The sequence below is a fragment of the Lissotriton vulgaris genome, chromosome 2_1 (assembly GCF_964263255.1).
Source record: "Lissotriton vulgaris chromosome 2_1, aLisVul1.2, whole genome shotgun sequence".
Classification (NCBI taxonomy): Eukaryota; Metazoa; Chordata; class Amphibia; order Caudata; family Salamandridae; genus Lissotriton; species Lissotriton vulgaris.
In genome coordinates, this window is record NC_141687.1 from 1,283,828,177 (window position 1) to 1,283,848,845 (window position 20,669).

The following is a 20,669-nucleotide window of genomic DNA, read 5'->3' on the forward strand; positions in this document are numbered from 1 at the left end:
AATTCAAATCCAGTTCTCTTGTGAACAGCAAGTAGTGTTAACATTGATCTGTACCAGCGGTGAGTGGCAGATGGTCAGTGTAGTATGTACAAGCCAGGGAAAGACAACAGATAGGACTAGAATAAGATTATAGATGGTGTAGTGAAAAGGCTGGACTAATCCAGAAACAATGATACAATGTACTTTCACAATGTTAAGCTCTGAGCACGTTCCTCTAGAAGTCTTGTTTACAAAAGCGTCCCTCAATTGATTTCCTGGAATTCAAATAATTCTCATTTCTTTCTTTCTTTCTTTCGTGATGGCCGAAAAACGTTGATTTGTTTTGTTACAAGATCTGCATATTTGTGTAAAGGTTAGATGCTTTTTGTGTTTGTTTGTAGATGTTTCACAGAAAAGTGTTACTGTTTTAAAGTTTTGCTGGCAGGCCAAAATGAAAATCAAATAAAAATATACAAATTGGCATGGGTGTCGTAAAGGGATACAGCGACAGCGGCTGGTGCACAGACCTAGTCCAGCCAGCGGAGGGTGCCAGAGACCGTGCTATGTTGCTGATTCCGGAGCAGAGAGAGAAGACTACAGCTCCCAGGCGCCCCCAGGAAGTGAGGCAGCTCTGGAGGACCAGCAGGCCTTTCCGCCAGGACCGGGGATGGGAGGCATCAGGGGGATGTAGGACTGAGGGCCGGAGAGTACCGGGCAATGTAGTGGGCTGCGAGCCGGCGAGCACCCGAGGCCGAGAAAGAAGCGTGGATGAGTCTGGAGCAGGGAGGAGCCTTGCACTGGGAGAGCAGAGCCTTGTGGAGCCCGGGAGGGATACATCTTACCCCAGGAGTGCAGAGACTCGCGCGGGCAGGACAGACACCGGGGGCGGAGAGCGAGTCCCGAGCCCAGCCTGTACCGAGGAGGACCGGGGTTAAGGGGCAGTAATGGCACCGGCGGAGGAGTGGGTGGCCGAGGCTAGGGTCGGGAGGAGACATCACGGTGATGGAGTCGGGTCCAGCTGAGGAAGGAGGGGTGAGGCTGGAGGAGAAGAGGCGCGGCCGCCAGACGTGACTGAACCGGTGCAGGGAACTGTCCAGGGTCGGAGCCGGGTCCAGCAGGACAGGCACTGGTACTGGGCGACCAGGGCCCGGCTGTGGAGAGCTATACCTGCTTTCTGCAGAGCTGTGCCTGACTCTGTGAAGGGAGGCCCTGGCATTGGAAGAGAGGGGGTCTTGGATTGAGAGAACGGCCTGGCAGGGGGGAGAGCAGGGCTCAGTAGTGGGGATCGAGAGGTCTGGGTATTTACAGAGCAGGGCCTGGTGCTGGGAGAGTGAAGACTGGGGGAATCACCGTGGCAGTGAGCTGGTTAGTACCAAGGCCTGGTGTTGAGTGGACAGGGCCTAGTACTGATCCAGTACTCCTCATATAGTCCAGGTCTGGCCTGGGATCTGGTGGGAGCCTAAATCTGACGCTTGGCACGAGGGCAGGCCAGAACAGGAGGACGAAGCTGTCCAGAGCACCAACCAAATCACAGGGGAGTCTGGATCGTGCGCACGCCACTGGTCCAAGTCTGTGGGAGTGGTATAGGAATGCCAGAGCAGTGCTTGTTTGGGCGACAGAAGTGAATGGAAGGCGCACAGCTCAAAGGATTTGGTTGTCACGAAACTGGTCATTGAGAAACCACTTTAGAGCCCAGGGATCATTGGTGCCCTGCTGCCAGTCAGAGGGGTGCTCAAATGTTGCCCACAAGGATAAGGACATCATTCCCGACTGCCCAGAGGGCCCAAGGCAGAGGCAGCAGGCCCAAGGTCCATTGAGACCAAGTAAACCCGGGATTCTGGCCCCCAGGGTGAGGTGGGTAGAGATCTGTAGACTATTCCCGTGTAAACCCCTCAGCGAGGGCCCACCCTGATCTTAGATGGAACCAGGCCCGCGCCCCACCACTCCCCCGCCCTGCCTGCTGCTACTGCTGCTGCTGACCGGGGTGCTGCTGGGGGCCAGCAGTGCACAGCCGGGCATTCGAGTGCTCCTGAGGAACGGGCCGGGCCCTGAGAGCCCACAGGGGCACAGAGTCCCACGAGAGGCTGAGGACCAGTCGAGGCGAGGAGTGAACTTCATGGATATGATTGACAACCTGCGGGGCAAATCCGGACAGGGCTACTACGTGGAGATGACCGTTGGGACCCCGCCCCAGAAGGTGAGTTTATCAGCTGCCATTGGTCCAATCCTGAGAACCCCTTCTATGTGCCACTGTTACACATTTCCACTGCCCCTTAGTTAGAGTGGTACATTGTGCCACACACTGCCCCACTGTTCCACAAACTGTCCCACAACTATACTCTTTCCTTGTGCCACACTCCCCCCACTGTGTCACACAACAAACAGCCTGTTGCACACCCCCTCCCACACACCATCTCATTGTCCTACACACTGAACTCCTGTTGCACATGCCATCCCGCTGTTCCACCTAATGCGCACACTGCTCCATTTTTCCACACACCTTTCCAGTATTTCACACAGGGACCGTAAGCCTTCTCCATTGTTACACACACAGTCCGACTGTTTGGCAGAGTTAGTCTAGCACATAGCCCCACTGTCTCATACACCGTCCCTCCCACATCCCGCCACCCCGCACACCGTTCCACAGACCTGCGAACATCCCACTGCCTGGCTCCGTACCTCACAATTCCACGCACACTGTCCATCACTGCTTCTCACTCGCTATTCCACTGGTCACTCACTGCCCTGCACAACGTCCCATGGTCTGAACACTGTACTACTACTGCACTCCCACTACGTACAGCTGCCCCTCGGCGCCATTTGCCACACGCACCATCTCATTGGTGTGACTAGGACTCGTATATTGTATTGTATTGTATTGTAATTGTATTTACATAGCGCCTACTACCCCTGACGAGGCGTCAAAGCACTTTTTCAGCAAGTAGCACAATACTCCGGAACCCATAAACTATTAGTGGTGAATTAGTATAGTGAAATGTGAAAGTAATTTGAGCGGTAGATATGTTAGTCTGTTATTTGGCTTAGAAGAATAGTGGAGGGATAGAAGAGGAAAAATGTTTGCATTTATATAGTGCTTGCTACCCTGTTGAGGTGTTGAAGCGCCTTTTCGGCGAGTAGCACACTATTCCTGAACCCATAAAGGATTAGTGGTGAATTAGTATATTGAAATATAAAATTGATTTGAGTGGTGGACATGTCTGTTATTTGGATTGAAAAGGATAGTGGAGTGATAGAAGAAGGAAGGATTTGGAAATCTTTTTATTTTTATTTTGGAGCTCATAGCAGTAGAAGGAGGCTTGGAATGAGTAAAAAGGAGGTGGAGGGGAAGAGTCAGAGGGAAGGGTTTAGAAAGGCTTGTTTTAGCTGACCGTAATCGTAACAGAGGTATGAGATGACGCAAGGAGGGGTAGAGTAGGGAAGAGTCTAGGAAGGGTTATTTATTGGGGATCATAGTAGTGGCATGGGGTTTTGGATGAATGAGAGAGTGGAGGTAGAGGATAAATTGATAGAGGTATAGGGTAAGAAATAGGGTAGTGCATTGGAAAGAGTAGTAGAAAGAGGTTTGAGATGAGTTGGAGAGTTGAGGTAGAGAATATATTGAGAGTGATATAGGGTGAGGAATAGGGTAGTGCATTGGATATGCTGAATTAGAAGATAAGTAATAAATATGTAGATCCATAAGTACATGGAAGGTATATAGATGCATAAACAAATGTAGTATGTGTAGTTTAAAAATGCATTACATAAACTCCGGCTTTCAAGTGATGTTGTACTTTACATTCATTTTATTTATTTCTATATATATATTTTGTAAGTCAATAGTGAAGTAATTGTAGATAAATAGTTATGATAAATTATGTATTTATTTATGCAGTGGTTATGTGGGGTAAAGCCAATTCTTGAGTAGTTTTCTGAAGATAAGGTGGTTATCTGTGGATCTTATGTTGGGGGTAAAGAGTTCCATAGTTTGGCTGCTTGAACAGAGAAGGATGTGCCTCCATGTTTTTTTCTTGTATCTGGGATTTTGAGGCTAGGTGCCAATCTGGAGCAGAGGTTCCTTTGCTGAATGTGTTAAGTGATTTTATTCCAGATGAAGAGTGGTCCTGTCCATGTATCACTTTGTGAGTGATACAAAGCAGCTTGAATGTGGATCTCCTGACCACCAGTAACCAATGCAGGGCTTTCAATGCAGGGGAGATGTGGTCTTGCGGTTTTATATTGAAGAGTAGTCTGGCATCACAGTTCTGAATCCGTTGTACTCTTTACATGGTCGTTAAAGGTGATCCGTGGTAGAAGCTATTGGCGTAAATGAGTTTGGACAGAACAAGGGAGATGGTAGCCTCGACCTTGTGTTGAGATCCCAAATGGGGGAAGATTTGTTGCAGAGTTTTTATAGTAACAAAGCTTGATCCTGATAGTTTGTCCACATGGGCATTCATCGATAGCTTGGAGTCCATGGTCATTCCGAGGTTTCTTACTTCCTTCGACACTTTAGGCGGTGTTCCCAGATCATCAGGCCAGGCGGCAAGAGGGTCATAATATTTCCAATCGCCACATGTGAGTATTTCCAATTTGGAAGCATTCAATTTGAGATGGGTCCATGTCTCTGAGACAACTGAAAATTGGCGAGTTTCGAATGTCTTTGGGGCATTCCAGTTTAAGGAGTATTTGCGTGTCATCTGCTTAGTTATAGCATGTGAGGTGAAATATGATTGATCAGTGCCGGTAATGACTTAATGTAGATGTTGAAAAGCATGGAGCGAGATGATATTGCCTTGAGGGAACCCTGCTTTTGTGAAGTAAAGTTTGACAGGAAAGGGGGGTATGGATGAAATGTGTTCTGTTGCGAAGGTAGGATGTGATCCAGTCTAGAGCAGTCCCCTCTGTGCCGGCTTTGTAGAGTCTTTGTATCAGAGTGTCATGGTTAACCGTTTCAAAGGCAGCAGAAAGGTCCATGAGAAGTAGCTCAACAACCCCGTTGTAGTCACCTGTGTTCTTCAGGTCATACCAGATGGCAAGGAGGGCAGAATTTGTGCCTCTTCCTGGACAAAATCCTGTTTGGAAGTATGAAAGTATGGCATTATCTTCAATGAATTGTGACATGTGAGCGAATGCTGCTCTTACTATCAGTAATAGGTCTGTAGTTGTCAGGGTTCAGCGGGTCCAAGTTTTTCTTCTTTAGTATTGGGCATATGTAGGAAATTTTGAGTTCTTCTGGAAATATTCTGGTAGCTAAGTAATTGTTGATGATTCTTTTTACTGGAATGGCAGCAGAGGGTGTTAGAAGAATTGTCTTGAAGGTTTGCAGTGGGAACGGGTCAGAAGGGCTGCCAGCAGGCCTGGTTTCTTTGACGAGGTCCATAAATTCATCATGTGAAATGTGTTGGAGGGAACGGAGTGGCTGGCTTAGAGTATTCTTGGATTGTTGTTTTGGAAAAGGGTCAGCGCTGGTGCTTTGTTTTTGTTTTAAGTATGAGTCCAACATGCCAGCTTTGGCCGTGTAGTGATTTGCCAGTTTGTCTGTGAAATCTTGAGTAATGGGATGAGCTCCTTCAAGGCAATTTGGTTTCCGCAATTGATTTAGAATATTATATAATTCTGTATATGCACACTTAGCTTTTTGAATTCTGTCTGAATAGTATCTTTTCTTAGCCTTTTTGATAGCTGACTTGTATAATCTGTTAATTTTCTGTAGGCAAAAGTTTGTCTTGATTGGTGTTTGTTTTGAGCCAGGCTTGTTGCAGGTTCCTAATTTGATATTTTATCTCTGTATTTCTCCAAGGTGCTTGTGTTCTTTTGTTCTGTTGTGTAGTTTGTAGTGGTATCAAGTTATCAAAAGCTTTCTGTAGCCACTCCTATAGTTTTTAACAGAATTTATTGTGTCTAGATCTGTACTGGATGTTAGTTGTGTTTCTAAGTGTTCACAATTTAGTTTGTTCCACTGTCGATAGATGGATGCATGTATATGCCGTGGAGAAGTCACTGTGTGATACCCTTGTCACAGACACAAGTCTGTGGTGAGGTCACTTACATATGAGATGTGTTATGTGACTGGGAGACACCCGCGTCACAGACTCACACATGCTGTGGGGAGGTCACTGTGTCACTGGGAGACACCAACATCACAGACATTAGTCTGTGGTGAGGCCACTTACATATAATGAGAGGTGTTATGTGACTAGGAGGTACCCACGTCAGAGACTCGCACATGCTGTAGGGATGTCACTTACATATAATTAACAAGGGTCACTGGGTAGGGGCACGTTGCGTGGAACATTGTATGATGGGGGTGCATACAGGGGAGAAAGGGTTTCAGGTGACCACCTACACTTTAAAAGATACAACAATCACATTTAGCTAAATGAAACCAACCAGATAATAACATATTTCTGGATTACGATTGTAGTGTGCTACTCTTATGAAACAACACATTTCCCCATAGACACCGGAAGCGTAAACATAAATCCCTTTCGTACATCAGGCCCTAAATTCAGTCAGTTTCCTAAACGTGTAAAAAGTGGCCCCTCCTTTCAGACGTGCTCCTCCTGAATGCCACTCTAGTCTTGACACAGTTGAACACTACATTTTCTTCCGACAAAACCGACCTTTTCCAGTTAGAGATGAAAATGGCACTACATTCTTGGTGTGGGTAATTCAGGGCGACCAGGGACGGTTGTGGTGGCAAAATCATGGTCTCGGAAACTTTACCTGGGGGAAATGCATTGGGGAAATAAAACCTATATCCTGAAAAAAAGCTTCATAGGTATTTATATAAAGTAAGCTTTTAGTGCCGTTGAGTATAGTAGTTGTATTTGAAATGCACTATGCTGCTCGATTTAGTATACAGTGTGTCGTTTCTCTCAGTCGTGACCTATGCATTCAGGTCAGTTTGCACATAATCTGTGCTGCTTACACTAAATTAGTTGCACAGTCTGTTTATTATTGTAGTGCACTGCGCCTGCGTAGTCTATTTTATTTATTTACAGATTAACATTGTCCTTTGAGTGACAGTGCGCTTTGCATGAGAAGCATAACGCTACAGATTTGTTCTGATTCTTCAGACAGAAACGGTGAGATGCAGGGGTCCTGACATAGACTCTGATCACAATTGGACCGCACAGTTCCAATCCCTGCACAAAAATATAATGAACCAATTAACAATCACATTTGATCGTATCTATTAATCAGTCCAATTAGACATCCAAATGTAAGAGTTCCAAATGTAGCCAATCTGCTTGGCTACATTTGGTGATGTCTAATTAGACTGTTTAATTGATACGATCAAATGTGATTGTTAATTGGTTCTTTTGCTCGGGAGCAATATTCTGTTTATAGTCTATCCTCTGTGCTTTTCTATCACAGAAGATTTTTTGGGGACGTGGGTGGCCGTTGCCTTTTTGTTCCCTGGAGCATTTGCTTATGATATTTTGATCATTCTACTGTGTAAAATTGGTTTGCGCAAAGTGTAACCGAGCCACGCTTCACATTTACCTGCACAAAACGATACCAGCAAAAAGATCCATCGTTGTGCAGTTCCACATATTTGGGATTTACCTTTACCAATATTCACCGGGTGTGATAATCTACTCACCCCCTCATTTTCCACAGTCCAATTCTGGCAGAAAATCTTACTGATATTGTATCTACAGTTGCAAAAATGTCAGGTAATTACCTCTGCGTTCACTGAAGTATGCGCCGATTTCTACGCATTATGCCTCATTTCTCCGGTTCCACTCCAAGTATGCGGTATTTACCAAGTAATATATCACCCAGTCTGATGAATACATCATACCTCGCCTCCCACTTGTCCCTTCTCTAAGGATGAGCTGCCAGTCACCGCCAGTCCAGCCCTGGCTTACTCACCGGCTGTGCTATGCACCCAACCTTTGCTGCCGAACATACAGGAAGAGTTGCAACGCACCATGCTCGGTGTAGAGAGCCACCTGGCCTCACACATACATTGTATCAACATACACATGCATCCCCACACCGTCGCTCCGGGGTATATAATAAAGAAGCGGAAGACCGCTCGGGGTCTTTCCGGCATACCGCTAATCTGCCTACCTGTGTCTGATTTAGTCCGCCGACCATCCACGTGCGAGGCTCTGCCCCCGCACTCCACATTGGCGACGAAGCCGGTACCGACCTCGCGCGTGCCCTGCCACCTGCTGAGAGCATCGACCTTCCTCAGCTGGCGCCTACACATCAGCGCGCAGCCTACGCCGAACAGGTTGTGCCGCGGAGCCCACCCGCTGTGGCCAACAACCTGCCCATGGCCTGCCTGCACCGTGACACAGACTACGCGACGGCTCGAGGCCCGCCCACGCGTCTCCTCCGGAGGAGCGCGTTCAGCCGGTGGGGCTCGCTGAGCGTGACCAGGGGTGAGTGAATCATCGGCGGCCACGCCCACGCGGTGCATCAGCGGCCTAGTCGGGCCCCCCTGCACGCACAACGGGCCTGCCTCGTATCACGCGGCCCTAGGCGCGCAGCAAACGCGCGCTGCCCCGGTGGGGGAGGAGTGAAGAGGAGCGACGGAGCACGTTGGCTCCGGCCTTCTTTTGCTGACCTGGCTGTCCCGATCTGCGAGGGACGCAAACCCCCAGTCCTGCCTGCCTCCCCTGTCAGCGGCAACAAGCATTGGCCACACCAAGCGCCAGCATCTCGCGGCAACAAGCATCGGCCAAACCAAGCGCCGGCACCTCAGATTCACGGCACACAAGCATCGGCTAGCCCAAGTGCTGGCGCATGATCGCACTAGTGACCCTGGCAACTCGAGGACTGCGTTTTGGAGGGAAATAACAGCGCTACGCCAAACTACAGTGACCCAGCCCCACCTGCTCGAACTGTCTGGTATCACACACACCCGCAGGGAGCACAATGATGGACGCAGCGCAAGGAGCCGCAGCGACAGCACCACCACCACCTGGCCCGGCAGGCCCGGCCCAGAACCTCGCCACTGGTCCCCAGATGGTCGGCCATGCCCACACAGGGGTTGCACCTCTTCCTCCATTCAGCGAATCGGCTGACCGGGCGACTGCATCGCCGCGGTGTAAAGTGTGGCTCGGCCGACTCAATCTGTTTTTCAAAGGAACCCGCGAAACGGACGGAACGGTGAAGAGGTCCCTCCTCATCCTATATGGAGGCCCTGAAATATATGACCTTTTTGAGACTCTCCCCGACACTGGAAGGGAAGACGACTATGATGCAGCGGTCGACGCCCTCAACGCCTACTTTGACCCCCAACAGAATAATGATTTCGAGAAGTTCAAGTTCAAGAGGGCATGGCAAACGGAAGCGGAATCGGTAGACATGTATTACGCCAGACTACGCCGATTGGCCAGTAGCTGCCCATTCGTCAATCCGAGAGAAGAGATAAGAGACCAAATAATCGTGGGGTGTCGTTCAAAATTGTTAAGAAAGCTCATTCTCAGACAGCCTGGGATCACTTTAGATGAAATACTCGTCCTTGCCCGGTCCCACGAACTGTCGGATGCGCGGGCTGATGAAATGGAGATGGCGTTGCGCTCCCCAATGGCATTGCCGGCAACATCCAAAATGGTGCCGATCAAGGAAGAAAGGGTGGACGCGCTGCAAAGAAGACCGCAAGCCAACCGTCCGCGACAATGGCATTCCCGAGGCACCCAGTGCGCCTACTGCGGCGAGGACCACCCGACGACAGCAACATGCAGTGCAAAAGGGAAAACCTGCTTAAAGTGTGGCAGGCTGAACCACTTTGCAGCAGTATGTCAAGGAGGGAGATACAGGACAAATGCCCGAGACCACGTGGAGGGTATGGATCCAAGTCACTAATACAACGAGTCAGACGACTGTCGCTGGAGCCCGAACTTCCCCCCCTGGATAGCCAAGCCCAAGAAAGAAGACCGCGCTATGAAGGACGACGACGATGACGAAGTATACGTGATATCATACGCCAGCAGGGTGTCCACAAAGAGAAGCCCGCCACCCATGTGCACTGTCTCCGTCGAAGGCACCGAAATGCGAGCACTCATAGATACAGGGGCGTCAGTGAATGTTATGGACTCCGAACAATATGAGCAAATGTCACCCAAACCTGCACTAGCTCCATCTAGCGCATGCATCTACACTTATGGGGGCACTGACCCACTGCCACTGCGAGGGGTCATCAGCACCACCATCGTAAACGGTGAATACTCGACGGAAGCTCGCTTCCATATTACAGAAGGAAAAAAGGCACACTCCTAAGCGGTCACACAGCCGAAGACCTGGGGTTAGTGTTCTTCGCAAACCAAGTCCACCAATCACATGCGTACAGCATGCTGCAGGAATTCCCAGCACTAATCAGCGGCCTAGGGAAACTAAAAGGAAAGAAAGTGCGGCTACACATCGACACCTCCGTGCGCCCAGTCGCCCTCAGGCACCGGAGAGTGCCGTTCAACCTCTGGCCACAAGTGGAGGCCGAACTCAAAAGACTGGAAGATCTCGGAGTCATTGAAAAGGTGTCAGGACCGACTCCCTGGGTGTCGCCGCTGGTAGTGGCACCCAAACCCAAGCAGCCTGGCGCCATCAGACTGTGCGTTGACATGAGGCTCCCCAACGCCGCCGTGAAGAGAGAGCGCAATATCACTCCGACGATGGATGACATCGTCGCCGACCTGAACGGGGCGAAGTGGTTCTCCAAGCTGGACCTCAACGCGGGGTACCACAAACTGGAGCTAGAACCCGAAAGTCGATACATAACGACTTTTTCGACTCACGTCGGGCTCCGACGATACAAGAGGTTGAGCTTCGACGTATCATCCGCCGGAGAAGTGTTCCAGAATGCAATAAGGGAGGTGTTGTCGGGGTTGAGTGGGGTAATCAACCTGAGCGACGATATACTCATATACTCTAACACTCTGGAGGAACACCACACCCATCTGAGAGCCACGCTGCAGAGGCTGGTGGAGCACGGGTTGACCCTGCATCAGTCAAAGTGCTCATTCTACCAAGAATCCATCGACTTCTTTGGATACACGTTCACACGAGGGGGTATAAAAGTGGACCCGAAGAAGGCGGAAGCAATTCGGACAGCGAGCACCCGCGGAATCCCTCCGAGGTGCGAAGTTTCCTTGGAATGGCCACTTACTGTGGCCGATTCATTCCTAACCGGATGTACGACATTACAACGCATGCTTTTACATCGCATGCTTTTACAACGCGGGTTTTACAACGCATACCATTACAACGCATAGTGCTTTGGGGCGCTGGATAGTGAATAGTTTAATTTACTATTCCAACTCCAGTCCCCGTGGATAGTAGGGAAGGTGTTGGATAGTACATTAAACCTATTGCCTATCCTAGAGAGCCCCCCAGCGCAAAGCGGTGTAATGGTTTGCGTTGTAAAAGTGGAGTCGTAAAGGCACTGCATTGTAAAAGTTGCGTTGTAAGTGATGTTTCCCTTCCTAACCTAGCGGCCCTGGCAGAACCATTGAGGGCGCTCACACGTCAAGATCAGGAGTGGGAATGGACATGCTTAGCAAATCAGGCATTCCAGGACATCAAGGTGAGCCTTCTTGACAAGGCAGTAATGGCATATTTTCAACCACGCCGGAAGACAGAATTGATTGTGGACGCTAGCCCGGTGGGCCTGGGAGCTGTGCTGCTGCAAGAATACGGCGGAGATGAATGGAAACCTTTTGAATATGCGTGCAAGGTTCTAACTGACACCGAAACTCGATACACTCAGATCGAGCGGGAGGCCCTTGCCATAAAGTGGGCGTGCCAACATTTTCATTTGTATCTATGCGGACAGGAGTTCACCATTGTGACGGATCACAAACCACTACTGCCCCTCTTCACAGGATCATCCAGGCTTGCACCTCCACGAATAGAGCGTTGGGCCGTCCAACTGCAAGGCTACAACTTCAACTTAGTGTTCCGACCGGGGGCACACAACCCGGCTGACTATCTCTCCCGGCATCCAGATGTGACGAGGAAGGCTCTCCCGCTCGCTGACGGACAAGGGGTGGAAGAGTTTGTCCACATGGTATCCCAAGCAGCTTGCCCGGACACATTGACGTTGCAGGAGATAGGAGAGGCCACCGCCGCCGACGAGACACTAATTCGAGTAAAGCATGCCCTCGAAGAAAATCGCTGGACGCGATTCCTCGACGGGATCCAGAGCCTAAGGCCGGAAGTGAGCCATGCCCGACAAAAGATCTGGCAAATCCGAAACTAATTGAGCGTAGGAGATGAAGGGGTTGTGCTTAGAGGACATCTCATTGTAGTGCCCGAGAGCCTCCAGCGACACATGCTAGCCATCGCCCACGTGGGCCACCAGGGGATGGCCAAGACCAAAGCCAGGCTGAGAAACAAGGTCTGGTTCCCCGCCATGGACAACATGGTGGATGAGATGGTACGCTCCTGCCACGCCTGCACCATAACAGGAGGAGACCCGGCGCCAGCGCCGGTCATCACGGAGAACGCACCTCAAACCCCTTGGACTCACCTGAGCATCGACTTCGGAAGTTTCCCTGATGGCAGACACACGCTCATAGTGGTAGACTCGTTTTCCAAATTTCCCGTGGTGGAGGTCATCCCGTCAGTTGCGTTTCCTCAAGTCAGGAAAGCCCTGGACCACGTCTTTGCGACGATGGGACTCCCTGAAGAGATAAAATCCGACAACGGGCCACCATTTCAAGGAAGGGATTTTCAAATCTATCTGGAAAACCTCTGAATACGACACCGAAAGATCACACCGCTGTGGCCCCAAGCCAATGGGGAAATAGAAAGACTCATGAGAACCCTTAACAGAGCCCTCAGGATCGCCGTAGACAGCGGAAATGACCCGGGAGCTGCCCTGGATCAATTTTTAAGTGCCTACAGACAGACCCCACATAGCACCACAAAATGTGCTCCAGCGCACGTGCTATTCAAAAAGGCACCCCGAGGCAATATACCGACTGCACCTACCTGGACACACGAGACAAGGGAGGGTGAAGCCATTCAGTCACGGAGGTTAACAACCAACCGGAAGGCGAGTGAGGCTCGGCATGCCCAACAACCGGGCCTAAGAGAAGGAGACACCGTGGTGGTCCAAGACCGCCATCCGGGGTGGAAATTCCGGACGCCCTACGAACCTGAGAGATGGACAGTGGAGGAAATTCAAGGAACCATGGCGACGGCGCACCGAGGCCGTCAGACAGTAACCCGAAACATATCCTGTTTCAAGAAGACGGGAGGGCCAAGCTGGCGTTCCCGCAAACATCATCGAAAGAGCGTTTGAAGAGGCGGACAATCAGGACGAAGAAGGACCATGGGCTGAGGCCTCAACCCTGCGACCTAGCCGCGGAGGGCCTGACGGAGGAGCCAGCCAAGCTGCCACATCCCAAAACACCCTGGCAGTCCCCACGTCTCTAGCGCGGGTGGGGTTGCCGGCTCCCCCGCATGCAGAAGCCGCCGATATCACCTGAGGCCCAATCCAGGTCCAAACCAGAGACTAAGAGACTTTGCCTGGACTTCACCATAGTGAGATAGTAACCATAGGGACAAACTAAATTGAAGGAGAGATGTAGAGAGCCACCCGGCCTCACACATACATTGTATCAACATACACATGCATCCCCACACCCCCGGGGCGGGCTCGCTCCGGGGTATATAATAAAGAAGCGGAAGCCCGCTCGGGGTCTTTCCGGCATACCGCTAATCTGCCTACCTGTGTCTGATTTAGTCCGACGCCCATCCACGTGCGAGGCCCTGCCCCCGCACTCCACAGGCCCATCCACGTGCGAGGCCCGGCCCCCGCACTCCACACTCGGCACTCGTTCTGAGATGAGCGGCCCTCGCAGGTTAGGTTGCACAAACATTCGCATACACTCTGCTATTATTTGGAAAGGTGGGCACGGGCTGGTAGTACCGGCACGTCTCAAGACAGACGTAATATGTTTAATTGGAGTGCCGGCACTTCTCAGAAACAAGCAGGTACTCTGGTACGAAGTACCTGCACTTCTATTTTCCAATTTCAAGCACTGCCTAAAAGCATGTGAAACAAGCATAAAGTCAACAGGTCTGGCCTTGCCTAGCCTCAATTGCCTTTTTAATTGTTTTTTTCCTGTTAAACGTAAAAGTAAAAAAAAGTAAAGCATGTAGTGACCTGAAGGTGACGTGCATATTTTCGAATACAATTAAGGTACAAAAGTCAATTCACAAGAATACGTTACTAAAATAAAACAAGAGATTGATTTACCGACCCTGAGATTTATGTGGACTGCTTTTAAGGCAGGCTTGCTCACACAAGATACTGTCACTCACAGTGAAGAGAGCCAGCCAGGGGCTTGGGGGAGGTAACACATTGCTCAATATGTTATGCTGTGGGGGCAGAAGCCGAATGTGAGTAGCATTTGAAAGACACCTGGACACGACAATGGAGGAAGAAAGCTGGCTTTAACCTTCACCACTGTACGTCATTATTAGAAATTTGTTGGGAAACAGAAATCTGACGAACCAGTTAACGCCTTCTCTTGTCCAGATACACAAATAATTCCATTCATAAATATAAAACCGTCTGATTGCACAATAACTGGTACATCTATCTTTGTAGTTGCATTCTCTCTGGCAGGTGAGACGCTGAGGGCTTTCTGTGGTATTGTTGACCCGAGGGGGTGTATTGGGTCACCTTCAGCCTGCAGACTGACCCCAGAAATTCAGTCTTTGCACCAGGGGAAAAACTTCTGCTGTGGCTATTTCAAAAGGTTTATGGCAGTCACTGTAAACCGCGTGGGCGTAATTAGCTATTAAATAGCCCGAAAGCAGCCCTAATCAGGATTACGGTTGTGCTGTCGGAAGGGCAGCAGGCGCTGCAAGCCAGGACTGGATTTCATAGAGCGGGTCTTGTGCTGGTCACGGCAGCACCAGCCTGGAACAGAAGAGGCGCTCCTGTTCGGGTCGGGGTGCCGTGCGAGTGCCATGAGTGATTCAGATGATTACAGTCAGGGTTTCAAGTGGGCCGGGTCCTGCCGGTGCTCTACACCGGCAATTCTGAAAAACAAGTGTTGGAACGGGGCCCTATCGGGCTCTCCGTTTTTGCCCTCAACCGCAGGGTGAAAAACAAATCTTAACTACGCAGCAGTACCACCCTTCACAGCCATTGATAAAACTTCAGAGGCTCGTTATAGTACTTTCACCGGCTCATCACTTCAGAACATGAGCATCTTCAAAATCATCCGAAGCCATAGCTGTTGCTTATTTATCTTACGCAACAAATGCCCATTGGCAAAGCCAATAGTCCTGCCTTCTTGAAGGTGTAATGTTACTTGCTGTATTATATATCTGGATGCAATGACAGAGGTAACAAAATACCATTCGGGCGTCACACTATGCCAAGCACAGATTTTTAGCTTATTTGTTTTTTTAACCACGCCCTTAATTATATCGACCACGCCCCTTTGAGAGACTCACCAGTTTTTGTCATCCCACTTAATCCCTGATTACAGTATTTGTAAAGCATGCATGCAATTAGCCTATAGGGTGTCATGGCGCAAAAAAAGAGTGGACTAAGACCGAACTGCTAGGCTTGCACTAGATTGAACACCTGGGGAAACGAGCCAAGTCTGGGGTGGTGCTTAATTTCAGCCGGTGGGGTCCACCTGCTGCACTTATTTCTGTACCTCAGATATTTTCTGGGTGTAAAACAGAGAACAACATACACATTTGAAAGACAGCGGAAGAGAGAGACAGAAAAAACGCGGCAAAGGGAGAACGCAGAGACCAGCAAGAGTGAGGTAAATTGGCAGGGAGTGCTTGGTCGTTAATTAAAGAGGCTGATTTAAATTGGCACTGGCTGCCTGGCACTCTTTGATTTACAAACTAAGCACTGGTCTGGAGAGATTTTCGAAATGGGAGACTCGAAGGAGAAAAGAGGCAAATGGTTGTTATTATTTGCCCACAAGGAAAGGGAAAGATAAGCCTCCAATCCTGTGATCGTGGTTACTGTGAAGAACTGTTCCTTGAAAGAGCAGCTTGGACTGACGGAGGTGTACGTTTTACAATAGGGTAAAGCGAACTTTCTGCTGCTCACAATTGAAGGTCATTAGGAGAGGTTTGCATGTTTATTTAGGGAAGTTGCAAAGGTGGCTGCAAGTTTGCATTGGGGTGTTTAGTCTGAACATGAGGTTGCGTGGCGTGCCAGAAATGGAATGGAAGCGGGCAGCATCGGACTGGGACAGAAAGTTGGGCCGGGCATCAAAATAAAAGTGTCCCACTTTACAAAACTTGATAGCTAACAAAGGTGCCCCGAGTTTGCAAATTGGGATTGTTTTGAAATTATGAAGACGTGCTGTGTAGGCGTTTTGCAACGTATGGGATACTGCATAGCTTTGAGCTTGCCGCAGGAAATGCTTGTGGTAATAGCAGGGAAATCAAAAGTAAAACCCTCCCCAGCAGACCATAAAATAGACCCACAAACAGCCCACAAACAGCCATAACATTGGCCCATAAACTGCCATGCAGACCAGCCCTCCGGGCACTACCAGATTGCCTAGTCCGACCCTGGAAGGGGATGCTGCAGCCTGCAAGAAGAGACTTTTTTAAAGCATTGGGCCAAGCGAGCAATTGCCTAGGGCACTCACCTTTCAAGAAACCCCTGGGAAAGTTTGCCTCTTTTAGTGCTTGCATCTCTGTCTGCTTCCCCATTTCTACCTTTAACATATTATTCAATATTTTTTTGCCATCATTGGGCTTGAATTAGCAGAAAATGGGTAATAAAATATAAAGTTGTTCCAAATAGGCGCTCCTAAAGCATGTCTTGCCGTAGGCCCCCCAAACCCCTTAAAATGGCACTGGCTGCAATGCAGGACTGAGATGAACCAGAAGAGATGTAGCAGGGCCAAGTCTTGGAATAGTTTTTTTTTTGCAGGACTTGGATAGGTGGAGGTGAGAATTTGCTGTGCCCTGTACGACCTCTGTTACCGGAATATAAGGGGTGTTGCTTGGCGGGTCGAGGTGCATTTGCAGTGCTCTGTGCGGATCATGTTTCTAAGATATCAGGGGCACTGCAGGGCATGATAGAGTTGCACTGGCAGACGATCTTAGTTATATCATCAAGTAATGCCCCCGCCACTTTAGCCAGTATCTGGTTGCCTGGCAGGATCTGTAATGAGATTAGAATCCTGGCAAATATTCACCAGCTGACATTCAGCATTTTCGTAATATTGTATTTGGCAGTACGAGTGTGGGGGTGGCATTGAACTTCTGTTGATTAAAAAGAAATCTAGATTGGTGGGTAGTCACAAGGAAAGTGAATCTGTCAGGAACAGCAGCCAACTTAAGTCAGAAAGCGGCACCGGTTGATCAGATATTTTCACTTTGGCATATTATTTTAGGAAAAATTTGATATTAAAGTGGAAACAATCTGGGATATAACATTCATGAACGCTGTACCACCTACAATCTTTAGCGCTGGCGAAATTAAGGTGGCTCACGTTTATTCACCACACCTATCCAGCATTAAGAAACATATTCAGTTTTTCTTTAATTCGTGACTTTTGTGTGTCTAGGGTTCTGGGTAAACCGCGTGGTGTGCCCTGGAGAGGAGCGGGGAACACATAGAGCGGTGCATAGCCAACATTAAAAGGCTCCTTTGTTGCTCTCACTGAAACGCCATCAGTAATTTATAAATTATTTTTGTACAAGGCGGTCCAGGTTGGCAATACGTGTGAGTGCTGTGTTCTGCACAGGGAGTGTTGTAGGGCGCAGAGTTAGTGTTGTGGCTTGAAGCTTGGGTGATGTAGTTTGCAGGGTGTGGAGAGTGTGCTGTAGGGTGCATTGGTGTCAGTGTTGTGACCTGACGCATGGGTGCAGTTGTGTGCTGTGCATGATGAAATTATGGCGTGAGAGCTGTATGTGATTCAGAATGTGCAGCCAGGGCTGACTACTGACTACACTGTGCACAGAGTGCCTAAAGAGTGTGCAGAGTAAGGGTTGTGGCATGAATGTTGGGTTCTCTTAGGTATCAAGTAAGTGTTGTGGCTTGGAGTGTGAGTGCTGTTGTATGTAGTGTGAGTGATGTAGGGTGCGGAGCGAGTGCTGCACAATGTTGTGTTTAGTGTGGGTGCTCTAGAGTGCTAGGTGGGGGCCGTAGAGTGATTCCAGTGGCTTGACACGTTCTGCTTAGTGCAGAGTGAGTGTTATGGCTTGCAACAGGAGCGCTGTTGTGTGCACTTTGTGTAGTGTAAGGGTGCAAGTGAATGCTCAAGAATAAAGTGAGTGTGTGGACTTCGGTGTGGGTGTTGGACGGTGCACAGTGAGTGCTGAGGGTTGCAGGGTGCATTTTTGTGGCATGAAGTGTGGGGTGCAGTGTGCTTGCTGTTGGGTAGGATTAATAGCACACGTACTGGATACTACATGAGCCACCCTGCTTTCGGCAGTTGTGGTTTCTTTCTTGGCCTAATTAATCCACCTCAGCTACATCTCTCCATTTCGTTTCTGTTGCCTGTCTCAGCACTTCTCAGCGTAGCACCTCTTTATTCATTAACTCAGCACCTGTTGCCTTTCTCATTTTTTTCCAGTTAAATATTCTAGTGGATACGGGTAGTAGCAACTTTGCTGTGGGAGCCGCAGCCCACCCCTTCCTGCGGAGGTACTACAGGAGGCAGCTGTAAGTATAAGGATTGTTACTTTTTCTGCCCCTCCCCCCGTTGACTCCTCTCTTTTCCCCTTCACAATAATATGCGCTCAGTGCCCACCTTCCCCAACTGATCCATATTTTAATGATGTACACTAACAACCCTTTTATGGTCTATCTTGACAGTGCAATTGTCACCAGCCAATTATGTGAGCATCACTAGAGAGGGGCTTTAGCTCCGCCCACACGAAGGGAGCGAAGGGTACATGTTTTGATTGAGCAGACTTTGTGTGCTTCCACAAAAATGCCTGCCCTCCACACATCTGTGATCACTTTCTTTATTTATCCAGCTGCCTAAGCTTGAAGTTTTATGGGCAAACACAATGGAATGCTATTAAAGTGCCTTAAAAGTGCCTTAGTTAACTAGATCATTTATGTTGTTTTTCTCTGATATTAGCACAGATGGGAGGAGGGCACTCATTAACCTACTTGGACTTTTAGGTCTGGCTTGTCAGTGCAACTGTCACCCACCTTTTAACCTAAACTAATATTATTCTACAGTTCTATGCTTGCACACACATACATATCTATTCTCATTCTATTGACCTGTACTTCTTCACATTACCATACAACATTCCTTTGAAGACAGACCTATTGACATTGCTAACTCCTGTTGCATTTAACTAGGTATGTATAGAGTGTACACCACTCTTAATACCTCTCCTATGTGAGGATATTAACTCTATGATTCCATCTCACTACAACTCTTAAAAGGTATGTATGCACTGCTCTCATATAGGGATGAGTAGTGTATACATCACTCATTGTACCACTTGTTCTGAGATTTATTTTACATTGTTACGCCTCCTCTTTACTCACACTGAAGCATGCGTGTTGCATAGCACCCCCTTGTGTCGCCCTCCTGCAAGTGTTGAATAAGCCCCCTCTCCGTAAGCCTCCTTTCTGATGAGGAAGCAGTGACCTCACTTTTCTCCATCCCTTTTTTTCTAATGATGCTTTCTCTTTTTTAGGAGTCTTAAAAGATACATAGTATTAATAGTCAAGTTACTTACCTGAACTTTAGTTTTGCAGCTGAAGAGTATTCTAGAGGCATATGCTGTGCATTATTCTGCAAGTTGCTGAGTCTGAAAAAAGATTTTAAAAAATATCTTTTTTTTCTCTTTTGTGTGTAGCCCATAGGTAGAGCCTTCATAACGCTAGATGAAGTCTACTGTGAGCCCACAATGCCCCTCTACGGGTTCATCATCTTCAAACTTCTTTTTCCTCTTGATAGTGATTTGTGGAGTACTTATATAGTGATGGTGTTTAAATCCTTTATCTCTCTAATGCTTAGCTCTACTTCACTGTGGAGGCCGGTGGGAAAAAGATAAACTTTGAATAGTCTCCGGCTACAAAACTATTGTTACTCATAAATAACATGAATCTCCTCTAGATTCACATGCTGTGTATTAACTGTATAGTAGTAGCTCTCCTTGGGTAGAGGTTGTGAAGAGCAAGCAGTTGCGCGTAAAATGTTTTAACGCCACCTGTTCCAGTGCCACTTCCTGACGCCACTGGGTATCAGCGCAGTCGTATTCTGTAAAGGTATCTGTTGGACAGCAGAGCTTCCCATTCTTATTTTAGCAACACATTTTCTACTAATGCTAGTGAATCGCAGATCTAGTTGGCTGCGCTTTTGGTCTGGGCAGTAAAGTCTTACCAGCCATTGCATAGCAAAGGTCGATTCTGTCCACAATCCTCGAAGATATTTCCCTAGCGCCTGGCTTATCTAATTAAGAGCGGGACACAGGATACATATACGTAACACTATTTCAACTGTAGATTCTGGGTTTTAAGGGAAAACGGGAAAGTGAACTGTTCGATTAATATGAAAGTATTACCTTTTGGGATGAAACTATGATGTGTCCTCATCAGAAGGCTATCCGAAGTATCTGCAAACACAGTTGTTTTATGCATTAGTGCCAGAACTTAACAGGCCCTTCTCAAGCATGTAGTAGCTAATTAGAAAGGAGTCTTAACAGTGAGCTGCTTTAAGGTTGCTTTTATACACTGGTTCAAAAGGTGGAGC

General features: G+C 48.5%; 1 protein-coding gene across 1 annotated transcript in view; it reads left to right on the plus strand.

Annotated features, from left to right (window-relative positions):
- The first annotated feature begins 594 nt into the window (after positions 1-594).
- The window catches only part of BACE1 (beta-secretase 1), a 134,840-nt gene continuing 114,765 nt past the window's right edge, over positions 595-20,669 (plus strand). Inside the window, exons 1-2 of the mRNA XM_086957032.1 lie at positions 595-2,176; positions 18,525-18,613. Coding sequence (XP_086813158.1) covers positions 1,898-2,176; positions 18,525-18,613 — 368 coding nt within the window. The 5' untranslated portion in view covers positions 595-1,897. The remainder of the gene's footprint in view (positions 2,177-18,524; positions 18,614-20,669) is intronic.